Raw genomic sequence first — 24316 nt, 5'->3', positions numbered from 1 at the left:
AGTTATTTTATCTACTCCACATGTGATCCAAAGATCCACGCAACTATAATTTAATCAAATGTTAAAGAATGCATGGACTTGACGCCACACGTTTCACACTCAATAATAGATGGTTGAGTGATGATGACGACCATCACTAGTCATCAAATCACTTCGCATTTGAAATACTATTTTCACACTAGATATGAACTAGAAATATGTGTGATATTAATTCAATGTGGGAGTATAAATATGTGTGAGTGTATGTGTTCATGTTTTGTGACATGTTATGACAATAATGACACTAATGCATACTATGCAAACGATGTTGGTGATGATCTCTCATCACCATTGACGCCCACCGTCAACCGCATGTTTGATATCCTAGAGTTTTGTTGATTACTCCCCCCAGGGATTTGAAATTGGTAACTGGAAAGAAAAATCACACAGTCTGTGCAAAAGCTAATCAAACTAAATTTAATGTGTGCGATGTGTCGGAATGTGCTAGATGGATGGATGAATGGATATGATGACACTATCATGCTTCTAAGTTAATTTGATATTTAAAATTCTATGAGATAATATTTCAATTTTTTGTGTTTTGTTGGAGTTTTCAGTATCACAATAGTGATGCATGTATGTGCATGTATCATTTCTAGTTGGCTACCCACTATGACGGAATTGATTAAAAATGACAGAAGTTGTTTTTTTTTTCTGTTTTTGTCGTTGACCATGTTTATATATTCCATGAATAAACTAAACAAATTTTTGAAAACCTCACACCATACACACAAAATGCATTTTGTTTGAAAAAAAGAAGAAATGGATGAGATTTTTTGTAGCAAAACTAATGAATATTTTTTCTAAAACCCCGGCTTCGTATAATTAATATTAATATGACAACGGGTGTGGCGTATGATTTGTGTTATAAGTCATACGCACCAAGGGACCTCAAATATATGTTTTAATGGATTTTGAAAATGATTAATGTATATTTTTTATAAGATTTTAAAACTATTGATGCATTTATTTATGAAAATAAAATAGAAGTCCTTTGATTTTGAAAATTTGTGCATAAGTTTAGATCGTGCATCACTTCTAGCTCGTTTCACTCCATGACGGAATTGATGAACAGTGACAAAACTATTCTATTTTTTTTTTGGATGGTCATGTTTACATATTCCATGAATAAACAAAACGAATTTTTGAAAACCTCACACCACACACACACAAAAATGCATTTTGTATGCAACAAAAATATAAGAAGAAATGGAGGTGATTTTTTGGTGTCAAAAAATATTTGGAAATAAAAAATAAAAGTTTTTAGCAAAACTAATGAATATTTTACTAAAAAACAAGGATGCGTAAAATTAATATTAATATGATAACGGGTGGCGTATGATATGTTTTATAAATCATACGCAGCAAGGGACATCAGATAAGAGGGTATCAATACTTTAAATTTAAAAAAAAAAAATAAATAAATTTCGAAGGTCTACCACCTAATGAAAGCCTTTAAAATATATTTTTCTGATTTTAAAAAATTGTCCAGAAGCTATTTCGTATATTTCTTCTACCTTGTATGGCTTAATGATGAAAATAAACCCCTTAAATAAATGGAAGATATTAGGTTGGGGGAAAATAAATCAATTATTTTTATATGAACTATAGGACTTTATTTAACATGCTTCGGAATGTCCGATTTGAGAAAAATATACATTGTTTTGTTGTATGATTTGTTGTAATTTTAAAGCTAACCTCATAATGCATACCTCATAGAAGTCATGCTCTCTATTTGCAAAAAAAAAAACTCTAGTAGTCGATTTTCACAATCCTCCTTAGGTACCAATTTTTTTATCATTAAATACATTTTGCAATGCAAGAAAAAGGTGATAATCGTTTGGTGCCAAGTCCGTACTGTATGGCGGATGCATTAAAACTTCCCAACAAAGCTCCCGAAGTTTCTGGCCAATCACTGTAGATCCGTGTTGGGCAAAACTAAATTGAGAGCAAGTGTGTGCGAGTGTAGCTGAGAATTCACCATTAAAAACGACTGACGTAAAGAGAAAGAAAGAGAATATGTGTTTACCCATCGACCCCCAGTTACGGTAGCATATATGGCCGAGCATGCCTGCTGTAGATGTGTGTGGCCTAGCGTTGTCCTGGTGGAACACGACACCTCACCTGTTGGCCAATTCTGGCCGTTTTTGGTCAACTGCTATCTTCAAACGGTCCATTAGTTGACAGTAAAGATCAGAATATAGCGTTTGGCCATATGGAAGCAACTCATAATAAAAATCCCCTTCCTGTCCACAAAATTCATAGCAGAACATTCCTGGCCGTTAGCCCTGGTTTGGCCACTGTTTGAAGTGCTTCACCGCTATTTGACCACGATCGTTTTCGCACAGGGTTATCGCATGTGATCCATTTCTCATCTCTAGTCATCATCTGTTTAAGAAATGGGTCTATCTCATTCCCTTTGACCAAGGCTTCGCAGATGAAAATCCGATCCATCCTATATTTTTTCTGAAACATCGAGCTTCTTTTTGTTAATAATTAAAACAGTTTTATGGTAGATTTTTAGCTGCTGGACCGATCAACTTCGATCATTTTTTCATAATGTATTTCTTTTTCCCCAACCTAATATTAAATTCTGACTAAAGCTTATCAAAATACTGTAACGTATAATTTATATTAATATGGTAATGATTTATGTTAGAAGTCATACGCATTGGTTTAGGCGTGGATTTTTAAAGAATATATTGTCAGAAATTATCGCAGCAATAGACGTGGGGTTTTAAAGAATATTTTCTGAGAAAATATCGCAGCCATAGACATGGATTATTGAAGAATATTTTCTCACGGACTATTAGATCCCTAAGCGAAGGTTTTTAAAGAATATTTTCTCACGGACTATTAGATCCCTAAGCGAAGGTTTTTAAAGAATATTTTCTCACGGGCTGATAGATCCTTAAGCGTGTATTTTTTCAAGAATATTTTCTCGCGGACTGATAGATCCTTAAGCGTATATTTTTTAAAGAATATTTTCTCACGGACTGATAGATCCTTAATCGTGGATTTTTCAAGAATATTTTCTCACGGACTATTAGATCCTTAAGCGTGGGTTTTTAAAGAATATTTTCTCACGGACTGATAGATCCTTGAGCGTGGATTTTTAAAGAATAATTTCTCACGGACTATTAGATACCTAAGCGTGGATTTATCAAGAATATTTTCTCACGGACTGATAGATCCTTAAGCGTATATTTTTTAAAGAATATTTTCTCACGGACTGATAGATCCTTAAGCGTTGATTTTCAAGAATATTTTCTCACAGACTGATAGATCCTTAAGCGTGGTTTTTTCAAGAATATTTTCTCACAGACTGATAGATCCTTAAGCGTGGATTTTTCAAGAATATTTTCTCAGGGATTATTAGATACCTAAGCGGAGATTTTTAAAGAACCATAAGCGTGATTTTTTAAAGATTTTTTCTCACGGACTATTTTCTCTGGAACTATCCAAACCATAAGCTTGAAGTTTTAAAGATTTTTTCTCGCGATTTTTTTAATTGTTAATTTAATCTAAGGGGTCATTAGAGCTTTTAAATAATATTTCCTCACGGACTAACATACCTATAGGAGTACATGTTTATTTTTTTCTCATGGCTCTGCAAAAAATATTCTTCAAAAGGGTGGTTTTTCCAAGAATATTTTCTCATAGACTATTCTTGTCATAAACATAATTTTTTAATGAATATTTTCTTAGACCCCATGTTTGGAAATTTTTAAAGAACATTTTCTCTAGAAATATCAAAGCCACAAGCGTAAATTTTTTAAGAACATTTCTTCGGTAACTATCGGATTCATAAGCGTGGATTGTGTAAAGAATATTTTCTCAGGAACTATCAGAGCCGTATTCTCAGTGATTATTAGAGCCATAAGCGTGCATTTTTCAAATTCAAAAAATCTACCATGAATTCGACGAAACTGGATTTTGAAGAATTGCAATAAATACACAAAAATTTACTAATAGAGGCCTATAATTTGGAATTCGATAAGCCTCAATAAATTTTGAAATTCCATTTACCTCAAAAAATAAAATAAATTTTCTATTTCTTTTTTATTTAATATCTAAGACCTTCAAGCTTTTCCGCCATCAAAAATTAATTTTATTTACAAAACTGTTACTTAAAGATGATGTCCTCAGCTCTGACCATGAAGTATATATGTAGAAACAACTACAAGCCATCAACGTCTTAATGGATTTCCAATAATCGAAATGTTCAAATGATTTTCTCTTTAGTACTTTTCAAAAGTTTTCCTCGCTGTATTCCTTGCTATATTCCTTCCCACCCCGCCATTGACATTCTGTGCAAAATGCTTAGTAACCCAGTGATTGTAGAGGACATTTGATGTGATGCTGATTGTTATGTGGTGACAAAATGGAGGAGCATCATAATCATTTACAATCACCGTGTGATGTCAATGATGATGACAGTGGTTGGCCTGGCTCTCTATCTCCTTCCCCTCTCTCTCTTTCTCTCTATACACACTCCACATTGTATAAAAAGGGAATACTTGAAACGGCATGAGTTGCCCACTTAATGCCAATCAAAACTGCCACATACCGATTGCAGCTGGAGTGCAGTGCAGTTGGTTGCAACACTTCAGATCACAATAATAATAATAAAATAGAAATGTGTTGTGTTGCTGCATGAACGAACGCCACCAATCGTTAAGATTCAATATCCACAATGACAACATCATTCTGTTACACTTGAAATGTTTTAAAAATAAACACAAGAAGAAAGAGAAATACTTTTAAAGGGCATATTGCAAAATAATCCGGAAGAAAACATCTAATCTCCTTATCTACTTCTTCCTTTCAGGTAATTATGCCCCCATTATTGTGCCCCCATCATGGATTGTCAAATTACCCACCAAGGGTAATTTCAAATCATCGATTCGTGTCAACAACAAGGGCCAGCCAAATGCCAAGGATAAAAAAGCTCGAGTGGCCAGTAAACGTGGCAAAAAGGACGACAAGAAGGATCAGCGAGCATTCATTGTCAAACCCATACCCTCGACAGAAGTTATACCCGTCATTGTGTATATCAATCCGAAATCGGGTGGTAATCAAGGTGTCAAATTACTGGGGAAATTTCAACATTTATTAAATCCACGACAAGTATTCGATTTGACACAGGGTGGTCCGAAATTTGGGTAAGTAAAATAAGTTTATAATAAAAAAACAAAGAAATTAAAGCCATCAGCTAAACTATTTTCTGTCAAAATAATACAAAAGGTTAATAATAATAAGAGAATTTAAAGAAATCTGGTTTGATTTTAATCAGAATATTTCTTCAGGACTATCAAAATTGCCATTACCGCGGATCTTTAAAAATATTTTCTGAGCTACAACAGAATAATACATTTTCTTGTTTCTATGCAGAGCAAAAAGATTTATTATAAATTATTAATTTTTATCTCTTATATTCCCCCATGGACATCAGAAGCAGGTTTTTATTCTATTCCCAGACATTTTGTTAGAGTAAAATTGTAGTTTCGAGAAAAACCAATATTTAACTAAGACATGGTCTCGTATAATTCATATTAATTTGGTAATAGGTGCCGTATGATTTGTGTTATGTCATACGCACCAACGAACCTAAAACATATATTTAATGGAATTATTCGACGTCAAGAAGTTGATATATGTAACACTTCCAGGAGAACCAAAACCGTATATTTTAAAATAGTATTTCCTTAGAGGCTATCAGAGACAAATCCGTTGATTTCTAATGATTACTTTCTTATTTTCTACGGAACCATAGGAGCTATACAATTATTTTCTCAGGGACTGTCAGATCCAAAACAAAACACATCTGCCAAAGCTATAAGCGTATAATTTTAAAGATTATTTTCTAAGGAACCATAAGAGCTATACGATTATTTTCTCAGGGACTGTCAGATAAAAAACAAGCGTAGATTTATAATGATTGTTTTCTCAGGAACTATCAGAGCCCATAACAATGGATTTTTAAATCTACGGCCGTAAGCGTTTGTAATGATTATTTACTAAAAGAGTATTCCCTTTGGGCCTTTGGTTGATTTTTTACAATTTTTATTAGGGGCTCTCAGGGCCATAAATGTAAAGTCCAAAATATTTTTTTCGCATTTTTTCTCCACGACATTCAGAGGCATGAGCGAACACTTTTAAGGAACATTTTCTATGGTATAATCGTAGCCAAATGCGAAGATTTTTAAAGATTATTTATTCACAGACTATCCGAGCCATATCGTAATTTTTTATGATTATTTTCTAAACGAATTTGAGTATATACGGGTGGAGTTTATACTAATAAAAGGGTAATGTCTGACTGACTTAACGATTCATCAACGCCCACACGAAACGGCTGGATCCAGAATCTTGAAATTTGGAGTGAGGGTTTGGGTGAGGGCTGGATTTTTGGAAATTCGTACTAGAACGGCACAAAAGGTGCTACCATAAACCGATAGAGCTGGAATATTCGAATTTGAATTTAGGAAACTGGAAATTCATACTAATGTGTTCTACATGATACAAAATTTTGTGAAGCGTGCTGGAATTCTGAAATTAGTTTTGGAAATAAGTATTGCAGGAGTACTTAAGATAAAAAATTATACCAATAGTTATATAGGATCTATTTACATACAAAATATAAATGGGAGATATACCGATATCTGAGCCGATTTTCCCGAAAATTACCACTCATCTTTCTAGACTCAGTTCAGTACGCTATGCCAAATTTCGTGCAAATCGAAGGATATAAAGGGACGGGGGTGCACTATTTACCTAAAATCGGACGAATATATACATGGGAGCTATATTTAAATCTGAACCGATTATCACGAAATTTAACACACATCGATCTAGACATAATTCAGTATGTTATGCCAAATTTCGTGAAAATCGAAGGATAGATAGGGACTTAACGCACATGCATAAATCGACTTAGAAAGTGATTCTATTCATATTCTCAAAAGGAACCATGTGTCTATCTCGTTTCCATTTGCCTGTTACAAACATATGCACAAATACATAATACCCTGTACTACAGTGTGGTGATGGGTATAATAATACATCACAGGTTAACAATAACAACAAAAACATTTTTCCTAAATTAAAACACTGTGTCAAATTATTCATTAACCAAACTTTTTAAAAACAATTCTATTTTTTACAAATTACCCGCCACGCACAACAAATGTAGCAAAACAACATTTTTATAATTCATTTTGTGAGAAACCCCAAAAAAAAACCCAAAACATTGTACCAAATGTTTGACCATGTTAATCAAACAAATTCACATGCAGGGTGTTAACAAATTTTTCAAGACCAATTTAAAACTACACTCGAAAAAAAACTATCTGTATATATACGCAGAAAAAAAATCGGGAGCACCTCAGTTCTCAATTTTTTTCTATAGCAAAAAATTCGTTAGAAAATCATTTTTCTCTAGAAGAGAAAACACTTCGAAAGAACCTCAGATTCCCAGTTTTTTCAATAGAAAAAATTTCGTGAGAACCTAGGAAAAAATCAGTTCTCAATGTTTTCAATAGAAAAAAATCGTGAGAAAATTATTTTTCTCTAGAATAGAAAACAAATCGAAGGTACCTCAGTTCCAATTTTTTCTATAGAAAAAACTCGTGAGAACCTATTTTTTCTATAGAGATAAATTAGCCTATATATCGGCCCTGAAATAAATATTTTTAAAAAATCTCACTATATGTGGTCCCGGGTAAAAAAATAAAGGGGCTTTGATGCACTATTTACATTAAATCGGACGAAAATATATATGTGAGCTATATCTAAATCTGAACCGATTTTCACGAAACTTAACACTCATCGCTCTAGACTTAATTCAATACAATATGCCAAATTGCGTGCAAATCGGAAGATATATAGGTACTTTGGTGCACCATTTACATAAAATCAGACGAAAATCTATATGGGAGCTATATCGAAAACAGAATCTATTTTCCCGAAACTATGCCAAATTTCGTGCAAATCGAAAGACATATAGGTACTTTGGTGAACCATTTACATTAAATCGGACGAAAATATGTATAGGAACTATATCTAAATCTGAACCGATTTTTCCCAATTTCAATAGGGTTCGTCTTTTGGCCAAATAAATGAGCTGCGCACAAATTTCATCCAATTCGAATTGAAAATTCGACTTGTACTTTGTTTACAATTTAACATGGACAGACGGACGGACGGCCATGTATAAAACGACTAAAAAATTGGTTCTATGTATATTCTCAAAAGAGAACATTTATCTATCTCGTTTCCTTTCGCCTTTTATAAACATTGTGGGGTATAAGGCTGCAGAAGCAGCCAAATTTTGCCCCACAGTGTAATGTGAAAAATGCCACACACATTTTAATCGTCACCACTTAGTTAATTTATTTGTTTTACACCGAAAGTGAATTGATTAATTTCATTACACTTAGTATCGGTCCTAAAGAGCCGCCACAGAATAGCAAATAAATGTTTTTATTGTTAAATTTAGACCTTCACAATTTTTTGTTCTTTCGCTGATGTTCTGATGTTTTTCTTCTCACGACGAAAACAATGAATATCTCATTTAAACGAAAAACTTGGGTCAGTACGTTCCGCTGTTTGGCAAAAAAAAAATCTAATGCTGCATCAATTGAATTGAGTATTTACTTCGGAAAAGGCCACGAAGTACATAGATTTTCACAGTAAAAGAAACAGAAATGATCGGAAAGGTAAAGCAAAAAATATAAGAATATCTAAAATAGTCATTTAAAATTCGTACTTTTTTCAAGATCTCCTATAGCTGTGAACATTGTTCGAAATTATTTCAAACTCGTGCAAATCTCCAATATCATTTACAATCGCTGCACACGAAAGGGCCTGGCAAATACCTTTGCGATTTTCCACAATGTAATCGGCGATTTAAAAATCCCAAACGCCTCAGTGAACACAAGCGACGCTATCACTCCAATCGAGAATCGTATATGTGTGAATATTGTGGATATAGAACAAAGATTAAATGTAATCTGGTAGTTCATCGGAGGCGGCATACCGGCGAGAAACCCTATTGCTGTGAATATTGTGCATTAAGTTTTCCATCATCGTATCAATTGACGGCACACAAAGAAATCCATTCGAATGAAATGCGGAATCGACAAAGGCTGCGACACTTGTGCATTATATGTGGTGAAAGTTTTCCGGATCGCAAAACCTTGGCCCACCACAAGGAACTGCATTCGCCGGAAAAGAAATACAAATGTGAAATTTGTAATAAAATCTATCAACAATCGGCTGGGTTATCGCGACATACCAAATGGCATCGCCAGCAAATGAAACCCAGTACTGAGATTTTAATAAATCTGAAATGTTCTAGAACCTGAGCTACAATAAAGATAAGAATTTGATACAATTGTGAAAAAAATATTTAAAAAAAGCCATCCCTGTGTTTGGTATCTGAACAAATATTTAAGAAAAAGTTCACGTCTGTTTGCGTTACTTGAAAAAAAGTAAAAAATAGTCTGCGCCTATTTGGCGTCCTAGAAAAATGTTAAAAGGAAGTCTAACCCTATTTGCGACCTTTGAAAAAATTAAAAAAGTCCTCACCTATTTGTGGTTTATGAAAAAATTAAAAAAATCTACGCCTATTTGTGGTCCTTTAAACAAAAATAAAAAAATCTACTCCTATGTCTGCTCCATGAAAAAAAATTAAAAAAAAATCCCAAGCCTTGAAAAATGGTAAACATGGGATGAACCCTATTTGTGGTCTTTGAAAAAATTTTAGAGGAAGCCTAAGCCTACTTTTCGTTCTTGAAAAAATTAAAAAAGGTCACGCCTATTTGTGGTCTGGAACAAATTTATAGAAAATGATTAATAGCAAAATTGATACAAGCTATTCGGTACGCCGCACTGTAAAAAATGTAATTTCAATCAGACACCCGTTCGAAATACATTTGGAAGCTATAGCTGCATTTGCACCAATTTCAACAAAACGCAATAACGTCATTCAAGTCCCTATTTGATACGTTGTGAAAAATTTCGTAAAAATTTATGTAAAATCGGACGAATGTAAAATCATTCTAGACTCAATTCAGAACACTATGCCAAATTTCGTGCAAATCGAAGAGTATATAGGGACTTTGGTGCACCATTTACATAAAATCGTACGAAAATATATATGGGAGCTATATCTAATTCTGAACCGATTTTCCTGAAACTTACAACTCATCATTCTAGACTCAATTGAGTACGCTATGCCAAATTTCGTGCAAATCTAAGGGTATATAGGGACTTCGGTGCACCATTTATATAAAATCGGATGAAAATATATATGTGACCTATATGTAAATCTGAACCTATTTTCCTGAAACTTACCACAAATCATTCTAGACTTAATTCAGTACGCTATGCCAATTTCGTGCAAATTGAAGGGTATATAGGTACTTTGGTGCACCATTTATATAAAATCGGATGAAAATATATATGTGACCTATATGTAAATCTGAACATATTTTCCTGAAACTTACCACTCATCATTCTACCCTATTCGCCCCAAATTTCGTGCAAATCGAAGGATATATAGGGACTTTGATGCACTATTTACCTAAAATCGAACGAAAATATATATGGGAACTATATCGAAATCATTTCCCGAAACTTACCACACATCATTCTAGACTCAATTCAGTACGCTATGCCAAATTTCGTTCAAATCGAAATATATATATCGACTTTGGTCCCATTTACCTTAAATCGGACAAAACTATATACGGCAGCTATATCTAAATCTGAACCGAATTTCAATTCAATTTCAATAGTGTTCGTCCTTGTGCCAAACAAGTGACTTGTGTGAGATTTCATCCAAATCGGATCATAAATGCGATCTGTAAAATTTGCTGCAAAGTTTTTCCACCCTCCAAGAACACAGAATGGCAAAATACATCCACTTCAGTGGGAAACTGCGATTAAAAACTTTAAAATAACGAATTTAGCCGGTATCTTTATAAAAAATGAACCAGTATTGAAAAGGTTCTGCAAAGAAATGTTACCCTCCAAAAACTTTAATACCAAAATACAGCTTCAAAATAATGAACATATGACAGAACAACCTCTACACGGGGGCATGGACCCATATATAAAATTTTCTTTACTTTTCACCTTACCAAAACCTGAAATCCTTTAAATGTTATTAAAGGGTCTAAAAGTTTGCTATTTTTTCGGGTCTTCTTGGAGATTGTTTGCAAAATTTAAGGGATTGGGCAAATGGATATGGACCCACATAAGAATTCTCTAAGGACCCACATAAGGATCCGAAAGAGGCCGAATTCGAATAAATGTTATTTAAGGATCTAAAATTTTGCCATTTATTTTGCGATTGTCTTCGAAGACATTTTCAATGTCATTTAAGGATCTAATTTTCTTTGGAACATTTTTCTTCAAATATTTTTTTTTCTATAGAAAAAAAGAAGTCCTCATAATTGGCGATTTTGTTTTTTTTTTTTTTTTTTTTTTTTTCTTTTTGTAGAAAAAAAGTCCTCAGCGTTCTAGGGATTTTTTGTAGAACGAAGGAGTCCTCAGCGGTCTGGGAATTTTTTTCTATACAAAAAAGGGCCCATTTGGAAAATTGTCTTCAAAGACATTTTCAACTTCTGTAAATAAATGCCATTTAAGGTCTAATTTTCTTTGGAACCTTTTTTTTCGGGTCAAATAATTTTCACTCAATTTTTTACAGTCCCATCCAAGGTAGATACATAAGGTAGCCGCATCGGCGAATTGGGAACATGATATGTCAAAATAGTTAACAAGGCAAATAATAATTGATTCGCCGTAACATATCAAATTTGAAGCGAATTTCATTAAACCTCAGAATTCAGCATTTTGAAATATTAAAAATATTTGTTTACTTTTTAGTAATTTTTAAAATTATGAATGTTTGTGCAAATTCAGATTGGTGATTGAAAAAGAACATCAAACCGCGACTTAAATTCAATGAAGAACTTAGGAACGGAACCGGGCGTTGACTATTTATACTTGAATTTTAATGCATTCCATGGACTCCAAATGAAATTCGAAACAAATTTAAATATACCATGATAAAGGCATACAAAACGTGTTTCGGTGTCGGAAATTTAGCAAAATTTAACTGCTCCAAGATTCACAAATACGGACAAAATATTCTGGGTGTAGAATCCACTATCTTTTTTCTGTTTAAATTTCATCTCCTTTAAGGGTAGAGTTTGTTCTTATGTTATCTGTTGTATCAACTGAAATTCAAGTCATATCTGTGTGCATCCATCTGTACTTCATTAAGTTATGATGTTCATTCCGTTCTGGTTCAAAACCAATAGTTTTGGCAATGATATTTTGAAATGGACCAATAACTTTATTTCATTTTCTATGAAGGTCATAACTATGGTATTGTTAGAGGCTGAAGTATAAGATAATCACCGCATAGTTTTGCTCCGCAAAAAATTTAAGTCCAATATTCCAGATTTATGTTATTGGTTTTTTTTAATTTCAATAAAAAGCAAACGCATTGTTTTTGTTTTTAAATTTAAATTCTCTTTTTATCTACCTACGGCGAATTAAAATAACAAAATTTGTTTGACATTTTTTTTCAGGTCAAATAATTTGCACTCAATTTTTTACAGTCCCATCTTTGGCTGAAAATTTATTGTATTTAAAAAAATATAAAAAAAAAAATCTAATTATAATTTTCAAATTTTTCTTTTCGTGTATTTTTCAGTCTCGAACTATTCCGCAAGGCCCCCAACTTACGTATCTTGGCGTGTGGTGGTGATGGTACCGTCGGATGGGTCCTTTCCGTTTTGGATCAATTGAATCCGCCCATTCAGCCACCACCTTCTGTGGGTGTTTTGCCATTGGGTACCGGTAACGATTTGGCTCGAGCCCTAGGATGGGGAGGTGTAAGTATTTAGAGATTTAAAGTGAATAAAATCCATAAATTAATAATTTGTTTTCTACTAGGGTTACACCGATGAGCCGATTGGTAAAATCCTTAAAGAAATCGGTATGTCACAATGCGTCCTCATGGATCGTTGGCGTCTGAAGGTTACACCCAATGAAGATGTTGAAGATGATAATGTCGATAAGAGTAAAGACAATGTACCGCTGAATGTCATCAATAATTATTTTTCATTTGGTGTCGATGCCCATATTGCGTTGGAATTTCACGAAGCACGCGAGGCTCATCCGGAACGGTTCAATTCACGGCTGCGTAATAAAATGTATTACGGACAAATGGGTGGTAAAGATTTGATATTACGTCAATATCGTAACCTATCACAATGGGTGACATTGGAATGTGATGGCACGGATTATACGCCGAAGCTGAAGGATGCCGGTTGTCATGCGGTATTGTTTTTGAATATTCCAAGGTAAGCGAGACAGGGGATGGACAAATTGTTGAGAGTTATTATTAACTGTGTTGTGTTGTTCTTTCAGCTATGGCGGTGGCACCCATCCCTGGAATGATTCCTTTGGTCAATCAAAACCGGCCATTGATGATGGCCTCATCGAAGTTGTTGGCCTGACCACCTATCAATTGCCAATGTTGCAGGCCGGTCTCCATGGCACCTGCATCTGCCAGTGTCGTACGGCACGTATCACCACTCGAAAGACCATACCGATGCAAGTGGATGGGGAGGCGTGTCGGGTGAAACCCTCCATCATAGAAATGGAATTGTTGAATAAGGCCGTTATGTTGGCCAAACGTAAGAGTCGGCATCCGGCCGATGTCCAGTAAGTACAAGAATAAACACATGAAAATCATACTCAAAGAGAGGAGGAGGGTGTTAATGTGTGATGCTTCTTCTTCTTGGTCCATAAGAGAAGAAGCAGAAAAAACTTTATTGCCTTTCATGCCAAAATATCAAATGGGAATACCGACTACTTGTTGTTGTTGCTGTTGGCCTTATTGCATTTGAAATGTGTCAAGTATATGGATGACTATGAGGGTGTATGTATGTGTGAGTCTGTGTGTGGGTTGGTGGTTGTGCCACAGAAATCTCTTAATTCAGGTCAATTTTCAAGACATTGCAGTAGCAATCATGTGTGTCTCGCTGTGTGTGTGAAAACATGCAATAAAAGTGGTTATCCCACAGTTAGATGACTTGTAGATGTTTAACATCCTCAATCTTCCTGGCATTCACACCCCCTCCACCACCTTCTCCTCCTTCCAAGAGGACTTTGACATGTAATATATATTCCCTGCAGCATCATCAATTTGAAAAACTTAATTAAAACGGACACATACTTCCACGTTACGTCCATGTATGTGTGTAATCACACACACGCATACATACATGGTAACGGTAAAACAATTTATTAGGAATTTTTAATTTGTCAATGAATGACATGAAATTATCAATATTGGGGACAACAAAGGAATCCTCAATTTTTTCTATAGAAAAAATAATGGTCAGCAATTTGAATAAATGTTTTCCTAAATAAAAAAAATGTCCTCAGGGACCCTATGATTTTTTTCCCTATAGAAAAAAGACTCCTCAGTGAACTGAGGATTTTTTTCCCTATAGAAAAAAGAGTCCCCAGCGAAATAAGGATTTTTTCCTTATAGAAAAAAGAGTCCTCAGAGGACTGAGGAATTTTTTTCTATAGAAAAAAGAGTCCTCAGCGGACTGAGGGTTTTTTTTCTATAGAAAAGAGAGTCCTCAGCGGACTGAGGAATTTTTTTCTATAGAAAAAAGAGTCCTCAGCGGACTGAGGAATTTTTTTCTATAGAAAAAAGAGTCCTCAGCGGACTGAGGATTTTTTTCTATAGAAAAAAGAGTCCTCAGCGGACTGAGGATTTTTTTTTTCTATAGAAAAAAAGAGTCCTCAGCGAACTGAGGATTTTTTTTCTATAGAAAAAAGAGTCCTCAGCGAACTGAGGAATTTTTTTCTATAGAAAAAAGAGTCCCCAGCGAACTGAGGAATTTTTTTCTATAGAAAAAAGAGTCCTCAGAGGACTGAGGAATTTTTTCTATAGAAAAAAGAGTCCTCAGAGGACTGAGGAATTTTTTTCTATAGAAAAAAGAGTCCTCAGGGGACTGAGGAATTTTTTTCTATAGAAAAAAGAGTCCTCAGAGGACTGAGGAATTTTTTTCTATAGAAAAAAGAGTCCTCAGAGGACTGAGGAATTTTTTTTCTATAGAAAAAAGAGTCCTCAGAGGACTGAGGAATTTTTTTCTATAGAAAAAAGAGTCCTCAGCGGACGGAAGCACTTTTTTCTATAGAAAAAAGAGTCCTCAGCGGCCTGAGGAATTTTTTTCTATAGAAAAAAGGGTCCTCATGGACCCGAGGATTTTTTCTATAGAAAAAAGTCCTCATGGATTTTTTCCAATAGAAAAATGTCCTCAGGGACCCGAAGATTTTTTTCTATAAAAAAAATCCTCTGTTCGCTTAGGACTCCTTTTTCTATAGAGAATTTTTCCACAGCCCCGGATGACTTTTTCTATGAAAAGGACACTTTTTTCTTTCAGGATAGTTAATCTCATTTCTTTGTTTTTTTTTTCTCTCTTTTTCCAGAGTAAATCCCTTGGAGGTATTAAATCTGACCGTTCTACGCATTACCATGGATCAATATGAAAAATACCACTACGAAAAGGATATGCTAAGGAAATTGGCCAATAAATTGGGTAAAATCGAAATTGAATCCCAATGTGATCTCGAATATGTGCGCAATGTATTGACCCAACGTTTTGAGGAATCGATACATTATCCAAAGGTCTCACAGGATTGGTGTTTTATTGATTGTAAGTCTTCATAACAGAACAGACAGAAAAAAGAAATCTGAAATAATATTTTATTCACACTTTTTTCACAGCCTGTACCGCCGAACATTATTTCCGCATCGACCGGGCCCAGGAGCATCTCCATTACATTTGTGACATTGCCGTCGATGAGCTGTACATTTTGGATCACGAGGCAGCCACAATGCCTCAGACCCCCGACCAGGAACGTTCATTTGCTGCCTATTCACAGCGTCAGGCACAAAATGATCGCCGACAAATGGATCAGCAGGGTACAGCAACCGGTACGAATCCACCATATTTATACAAACGAATGTTTTGCCATTATTATTATCGTAAGAAACCAGTTCAGGTTTAATCAAGGCAAACCACAAAAAAATCCGAAAAAAATTAGCCGCCATGAAACAAATCTAAGGGGGAACACCTTTTCAAAAAAAAAAAAATGTTCCCCATCCAAATCTATTTTGCAAAATATCCAACAAATTCCTCCACTACAAAACTCAAAACACACAATTTTAGTTTGTACTTTTTGATATACGTATATATTTGAATATTAAGAACAATTTCTAAAACCATTTGCTGCTCATTTATGAGATTTCAGCATACAGCTTAGTCCTTGCTGAATTGAGTATGTTTGTTTGAGCAAAAAATTTGAAGAGAGTGAGAGAGAGAGCGCGCGATTTTTTTGATTTACAATTTGAAAAGAGCAAGAGGAAGATAAACTAACATCACATCCTGACAGCAAAGACTAAACCGTATACCGAGATCCTTCCTCGTAACAAAAAACAAAACCTCATACACCACCACCACTACCAAACCAACCAACCTACCACCAAAACAACCTCTACTTCACTCCTTGACTCCGATTTATAGGTAGGTTCTTCTGGATCTATGGGTATTGCTAGAAAAAAAACAATTTTCACTTGATTTACAATTCTATACCATTTTATAGGGTCAGGGGAATTATTCTTAGACATAGGATTGTAAAAATTGTTTATACAAAAAAGACACCTAAAAGTATTCAGGATTATTTTCTATAGAAAAAAATCACCTCAAAGCACTGAGGATTTTTTTCCATAGATTTTTTTTCTATAGAAAAAAGAGTCCTCAGTGAACTGAGGAATTTTTTTCTAGAGAATAAAGAGTCCTCAGCGAACTGAGGAATTTTTTTCCATAGAAAAAAGAGTTCTCAGCGAACTGAGGAATTTTTTTTCCATAGAAAAAAAGAGTTCTCAGCGAACTGAGGAATTTTTTTCTATTGAAAAAAGAGTCCTCAGCGAACTGAGGAATTTTTTTTCTATAGAAAAAAGAGAATAGAAAAAAGAGTCCTCACCGAACTAAGGAATTTTTTTTCTATAGAAAAAAGAGTCCTCACCGAATTTTTTTTCTATAGAAAGAAGGCACCTCGGAGTACTTTAGAGAAAAGACACCTCACATATCTTTTCTATTCCTTAGTACTCCGAGGCGTCTGTTTTCTATTAAAATTCTTTGTTTTTTTCTATAGAAAAACATTTTTCAATTATTTTTCCCTTTCTCACAAAAAATGGTGTAGAATAAATTTCAAAACACTCCAAAATAAATGTGTCGCAAAGCATTTTCAGCTCAATATTTCACACCAATTAACATTTGAAGAGTAAATGAAAAAAAGTATTCTGTATTCAAATTCTAACAAAAAAAATATTTTTATTTTTTTATGATTTTTGAAACCTAAAGATGATGACTTAACCATTGGATCGCGACCCATTAAAGTCATTAAATTTAAGAGGTAACATTTCAGATATTCAATTATTAGGTTGGCAAAAGTAGGCTAGACCTATGTATTATTGCTAGAACACAAGGCTTGGTAAAAACTATTCTGCTGTAGTTAAATTTTGAAAAAAAAATGAAAATACGTTGTCTAAAACTTTTGTAATTTTTGATAATAGCCCACATGATCGTCTCTTCAGTTTCAATGAAGATGTATTTGGTTATGGATTCAGGTATAGTTCGTATGAAAATCTTATAAAAATTTGAAAAATTATATCATATTCATCTATAAAATTTACAAAAATTATATAAAAATTATTATGGATGCGAATTGAGGGTAGAAATGAGGAAAATTCGAAGGATCTATGAAGCTCGGCAGTTTGGTAGACCTGATTCAGTATATATGGATTAATAATAAGGAATTGATTATTTTATTAAACATATATTTTATAATCTAAACTATGACATTTCGGCATTAATTTGGAATAAAACTTTAGAATTTCCACGACCCATTGGTGAAAAATTCATTAAAATCGGTTAAGTAGTCGCCGAGTTATTTGCATTTGAAGTCAACGATGTTCCGAAATATACTTACTCTTCGGTGCTGGGCACCTATTACCTGAAAAGAAAAACCACACAAAAATCGGTCTTAGAAATAAATAAAATTTTGTTCTTAGTAATAACTACTGTGTATGTAGTATGTAAGGTTATGTTACATTAAATTTATGCTTAGATATAATTACATGTCTAATAATATACTACATATGTAAGGTTATGTTACATTAAATTTATGCTTAGATATAATTACATGTTTAATAATATCGGGTTAAATATATACATACAGACTGTTTTTGACCTATAATTTACTCTACAAACCAGCAGCCATTATGGATGAAAAATTGCCTGTTTTAAAATAATCATTTTTGTGTAATTTTTCGTTTTCAGTTGATAGGCGCCCATCACCGAACAGTAGGTGTATTTCGGAAAACCATTGAATTCAAATGCAAATAACTCAGTGACTACTTAACCGATTTTCATAAATTTTCACCGAGGGAATTTTAAAGTTTTGTTCCATATGGAAAATACATATATAAAATTATATTTCATGTCACAAAAACCGTCCAAAATAATTTATTTTTGATATAATTTTATTTTTGCAATGAAATTTTTCCTATTGAACAAGCGGTCAATTTTAGTATTAGCTCCCCATAACGGGTGGGACCTTTATAGGAAAACAGCTTCTTCACAGAATTCTGTTTAACAAATCCATGTTTGACAATTCCCGACATTTCGGCATGTTCAAGGCCATAGTTCTATTATCTAAACTTAGTTTTGTATTTCGTTTTATTCTGTCAACAATTTACCATGGTATACCCCACATATAAAAGTCTCTATCGATTTTATGTATTTATACCCTTCATCACACTGTGTTATGTCTTTATGCATATGTTTGTAACAGGCAAAAGGATACGTGATAGACCCATAGTTCATTTTGAGAATATGCATAGAATCACTTTCTGAGTCTATTTATGCATGTCCATCCGTCCGTCTGTTAATGTTAAATTGTAAACAAAGTACCGGTCGCATTTATAATCCAAATTGAATGAAATTTTGTGCAGCTCATTTATTTGGCCTAAGGATGAACCCTATTGAAATTGGTGAAAATCGGTTCAGATTTCGATATAGCCACCCCTATATATTTTTCGTCCGATTTTACGTAAATGGTGCACCAAAGTCCCTATATATCTTTCCATTTTTACGATATTTAGCATAGTGTACTGAATTGAGTTTTGAATGACGTGTGCTAAGTTTCGTGAAAATCGGTTAAGATTTAGATATAGCTCTCATAAGTATTTTCCTCCGATTTTTGGTAAATTGTCCCTTTATATCCTTCGATAATCGCAAAATTTGACATAGGGCACTGAATTAGGTCCAGCAACATTTGTGATAAGTTTCGTGAAAATCGGTTCAGATTTAGATACAGCTCCACAATATATTTTCGTCCGATTTAAGGTAAATGGTGCACCAAAGTACCTATATATATTTTGATTTGCACGAAATTCGGCATAGCATACCAAATTAAGCCTAGAGTGATGTGTGCTAAGTTTAATGGAAATCGGTTCAGATTTCGATATACAGTGGTGGTCACAGAATTAAAACATTTACTGTGGTAAACATTTTTTGTTCAACCCTCGATTCGTTTGAAGTATTTTTGAACATTTTTTAATTCAGAACACTTCAATATACTGCACTTAAGAGATTTAGTGCGAAAATGGAAAATTATTGCATTCAATTTTTCCATAAATAACGGGTTTTTTGAAAATACATCGACTTTGAAGTGGCCATATAATTAAAACATTGTGTGATTTTTTACTTTACTGCATTTTTTGAAAATATTTTTAAAAAAGCTCTTTAATTTAGTTAAATTATTTAAACTAAGCACCGATAAAATCATTTACTGATAAAATTTTTTGAAAAAATCTGTAAAATCTATCAAAATGGCCAAAAAAATTGTACAGTACACCTTAAATTCAGAAAATAACCCTTATTATAGAAAATAAAGGTCCGAATGCACCAGAAATTGCTAGAATCAGTAGAAAACAATAAATAATTCGCAGAATAAATAAATATTTGAAATAAAAACTCAAAAAATGGGAATTTACCTAAAAGAACGATTCAATTTCGATAGCCTTTATTGAAGAAGGCCGGAATATTTTTGCAGTATGTGAGGAAATATCGATTGATATTGGCATTTATTATATCAAATCGATTGTTCGAGTAGAACAGAATATATTTTATCAAAAAATATACCAGTCACAACAGAAAGAACAGAGATCAACGCCTATGTTGACGAGTAAAAGTTTCTGCCACACAGCAGCATTTTTGATGCTCAACACAAGACTTTAAATATTTGTCAAATTGTAAAATTTTTCTTTCTTTTAGGCTAAAATAGATTAAATGGACATTATTCTATACAAAAAATATTATTTTTGAAAAATATTGTCATGTTCAATAGATTTTAAGGGTCAAGAGTTAACCATCAAACATGCTGCTGTGTACCAGAAACGTTTTCTCGTCAACATAGGCGTTGATCTCTGTTCTTACTGTTGTGACTGGTATATTTTTTGATAAAATATATTCTGTACTACTCGAACAATCGATTTGATATAATAAATGTCAATATCAATCGATATTTCCTCACATACTGCAAAAATATTCCGCCCTTCTTCAATAAAGGCTATCGAAATTGAATCGTTCTTTTAGGTAAATTCCCATTTTTTGAGTTTTTATTTCAAATATTTATTTATTCTGGGAATTATTTATTGTTTTCTACTGATTCTAGTGATTCTGGTGCATTCGGACCTTTATTTTCTATAATAAGGGTTATTTTCTGAATGTAATGTGTACTGTACAAATTTTTTGGCAATTTTGATAGATTTTACAGATTTTTTCAAAAATTTTTATCAGTAAATAATTTTATCGGTGCTTAGTTTACATAATTTAACTAAATTAAGTAGCTTTTTTAAAAATATTTGCAAAAAATGCAGTAAAGTAAAAAATCACACAATGTTTTAATTATATGGCCACTTCAAAGTTGATGTATTTTCATAAAACCCGTTATTTATGGAAAAATTGAATGCAATAATTTTCCATTTTCGCACTAAATCTCTTAAGTGCAGTATATTGAAGTGTTCTGAATTAAAAATTTTTCAAAAATATTTCAAACGAGTCGAGGGCTGTTCAAAAAATGTTTACCACAGTAAATGTTTTAATTCTGTGACCACCACTGTAGCTCCCCTATATATTTTCGCCCGATTTAAGGTAAATGGTGTACCAAAGTACTTATATATCTTTCGATTTCCACAAAATTTAGCATAGCATACTAAATTAAGCCTAGAGTGATGTGTGCTAAGTTTAATGAAAATCGGTTCATATTTAGATATAGCTCCCATATATAATTTCGTCGGTTTTAAGGTAAATGGTGCACCAAATTGCCTTTATATCTTTTGATTTACACGAAATGTTGGATAGCGTACTGAATTGAGTTTAGAATGATGAGTGGTGAGTTTCGGGAAAATCGGTTCAGATTTCGATATAGCTTCCATATATATTTTCGCCCGATTTTATGTAAATGGTGAACCAAACACCACCCTATATATCTTTCGATTTGCACGAAATTTGGCATAGCGTACTGAATTGAATCGTTGATGATGCGTACTAAGTTTAATGGAAATCGGTTCATATTTAGATATAGCTCCCATATATATTTCCGTTCGATTTAAGATAAATGGTGCACCAAAGTACCTATATATCTTTAGATTTCCACGAAATTTAGCATAGCGTACTAAATTAAGTCCAGAAAGATGTGTGGTAAGTTTCGGAAAAAAATCTGTTCAGTTTTCGATATAGTTCCAACTTAATTTTTATTAACTAAATATTTAATCGAGTGTTACAATAAGCGATGATTTTCATAAATATTTTTCGTGAATTTTTCATAATATATTTATTCATGTTATAGGGAGTAATTTTTAAAAAATAATTTAGCAGTTAAAATTTTTTTTTGTTATTTTTAAGCAGTAATATTCTATGACTTTATGTAAAACATAGATCCGCGACCAGGACTTCAAGCCAATAAGTACAAACATTATTTGAATAAAGCTCACAGCACATGCACTTTTTTCTATATACAAATATTTTATATAATTTTTTAATATATTATATTTTTACCATTATATAATTTTTTCTTTTTATTTATTTAAGAAATATTTATAATAATTATTTTCTTATATAATTTTCTATTTTTTTTTTAACAAAAAAAAATCTACCCAACAATCTCCTCCTACAGTCCTATATTGGAGCAAACTTCCGATGCCATACTATTAGCTGCTCAAAGTGGCGATTTATTGATGGTATTCTATTAACTATACATATATATGGTTACCTTTTTTATGTTACAAAAATTCGAATATCCAATTTATTGCCAAAATTTTAATTGTTTTGTCCCTTGTCCCACTTTCCAAAAAAAAAAGAATTAAAAAAAAATTCCAAAATCTATTTTTGTTCTTGTCCCCCATTTCCATTAACTGATAAAAATATAATTAAAAAAAAATAAATCTATTATCCTTTCCCTATGGTTATATTCCAAATTTATTGTAAACACTTTCAAAAATCCATTGTATGTCCTTATTGCTGTTGTGTCCCGTAAATTTCGTAACTGATAAAAATTTTAAAATATAAAATAAGACAAACTCTTCCCCTTGGTTAAAAATTAAAATGCAAACCCTTACCTTTTCCAAATTGAAAAATATCCTTAAAAATTTTTAAAACAAATCCCCTCCCTATATTTTCATGTTTTTCATACATTTCCTAACTGATAAAAATTAAGAAATAAAAATAATAAAATAACAAATAAAACAACCCCTATCCCTTCCCTTTTGTTAAAAATTAAAATTCAAACCCCTTCCCTTTTTTTAAAAATTGAAACATATCCTTAAAAAACATAAAACAAATCCCACTCCCTATCTTTTCTTGTTTTTCGTACTTGTTTTTTTTTAATTTATTGTATTATTGTTACTGCTTTACTTATTACAATTATTAATTAATTATGTGTCTGTCTATAATTTATTTAATATTTCTTTATCTAATTTATAGTCTTTTTATTCAATTACACCTTTTTCTTTCTTTTCTTTTTTTCAATATTTTTCGTTTCATTGTTTTTTATTTCAGTTACGTGCACTACATGAACAAGGATACTCATTACAATCCGTTAATCGCAGCGGACAAACTGCTTTACATTTCGCTTGCAAATATAATCATAAGGATATTCTTAAATATATTGTATCGTGTGCATCGCGTCGCCTAATAAATATTAAAGATCGTGAAATGTAAGTAAAAGTAAATGAATAAACGTAAAAAAGAAAACGGGGGATTTTTTTCTTTTTTTAAGAAATCCCATTTCTGCAATGAATTTGACGATACGGTTTCAAACGGATTTATATCTATAGGGGGGTACTATACACTATCCAAGAGGAAAATCTGTTATGAAAAAAAAAAAAAACAAGTAAAAAAGTATCAGTCGGGTATTTAACCTTTTCATAATGCCAACATGGAGAAGAAATTTCTAGAATTCCCCCGATCCATTGGTGCAAAATTTATGAAAATCGGTTAAGTAGTTGCTGAGTTATTTGCATTTGAATTCAGCAATGTTCCGTAATACACCTACTGTTCGATGCTGGGCGCCTATTACCTGAAATTAAAAAATTACACAAAAATGGATTGACATTTTTTTCGCAGTGGCTGCTGGTTTGTAAAGAAGATTATAGCATACTTTTAGGTCACACACAGTCTGTATGTAGTCCGATTTTTAAATTGATAGTTGCTTGTTTTTATTCACAAATGTAATGTATCATAACCGTACATTCATACACAGTAGCCATTAGGAAGAAAAAAATTATATTTCCATTTTTATAAGACCGATTTTAGTGTGGTTTTTCAATTTCAGGTAATAGGTGCTCAGCACCGAACAGTAAGTATAACTCAGCGACTACTCAACCGATTTTCATAAATTTTGCATCAATGGGTCGATGGAATTTTAAAGTTTTATTACATATTGACCTTGTTATATAAGAGAAAATTAGAATTATATGAATGTTCAAAGATATCTAAAATATTTTGGATTATTTTTTTTTTAATAATAACAAAGCAGTGTATCCGATTTGGTCAGCCTGTGCTATACCCCACACAAATAATACATCCCTTGAAAATTCGGCGGCTTA

At 32.8% G+C, this 24316-nt stretch overlaps 3 protein-coding genes across 3 annotated transcripts in view; all 3 read left to right on the top strand.

The window, feature by feature from the left end:
* LOC133332525 (farnesol dehydrogenase-like) overlaps nucleotides 1–24316 on the top strand; it is a 428435-nt gene that overhangs the window by 236202 nt on the left and 167917 nt on the right. The gene's annotated exons all lie outside the window — the stretch shown is intronic.
* LOC133332514 (eye-specific diacylglycerol kinase) overlaps nucleotides 1–24316 on the top strand; it is a gene marked incomplete at both ends in the record, with an annotated part of 149838 nt that overhangs the window by 122682 nt on the left and 2840 nt on the right. Inside the window, 10 exons of the mRNA XM_061540915.1 lie at nucleotides 4871–5204; nucleotides 12770–12950; nucleotides 13012–13421; nucleotides 13489–13785; nucleotides 15571–15797; nucleotides 15869–16078; nucleotides 17508–17559; nucleotides 17720–17773; nucleotides 22387–22450; nucleotides 23268–23425. Coding sequence (XP_061396899.1) covers nucleotides 4871–5204; nucleotides 12770–12950; nucleotides 13012–13421; nucleotides 13489–13785; nucleotides 15571–15797; nucleotides 15869–16078; nucleotides 17508–17559; nucleotides 17720–17773; nucleotides 22387–22450; nucleotides 23268–23425 — 1987 coding nt within the window. The remainder of the gene's footprint in view (nucleotides 1–4870; nucleotides 5205–12769; nucleotides 12951–13011; nucleotides 13422–13488; nucleotides 13786–15570; nucleotides 15798–15868; nucleotides 16079–17507; nucleotides 17560–17719; nucleotides 17774–22386; nucleotides 22451–23267; nucleotides 23426–24316) is intronic.
* Nucleotides 7164–24316, top strand: part of LOC133332524 (26S proteasome regulatory subunit 8) — a 272100-nt gene continuing 254947 nt past the window's right edge. Inside the window, exon 1 of the mRNA XM_061540926.1 lies at nucleotides 7164–7170. The gene's annotated coding sequence lies outside the window, so the exon portion shown is untranslated. The remainder of the gene's footprint in view (nucleotides 7171–24316) is intronic.

The sequence above is a fragment of the Musca vetustissima genome, unplaced genomic scaffold, assembly GCF_032173495.1.
Source record: "Musca vetustissima isolate MV318-11 ecotype Yass unplaced genomic scaffold, APGP_CSIRO_Mvet_v1 utg21637, whole genome shotgun sequence".
Lineage (NCBI taxonomy): Eukaryota > Metazoa > Arthropoda > Insecta > Diptera > Muscidae > Musca > Musca vetustissima.
The sequence above is the reverse complement of the archived record's forward strand: the minus strand, read 5'-3'. Positions and strand labels throughout refer to the sequence as shown.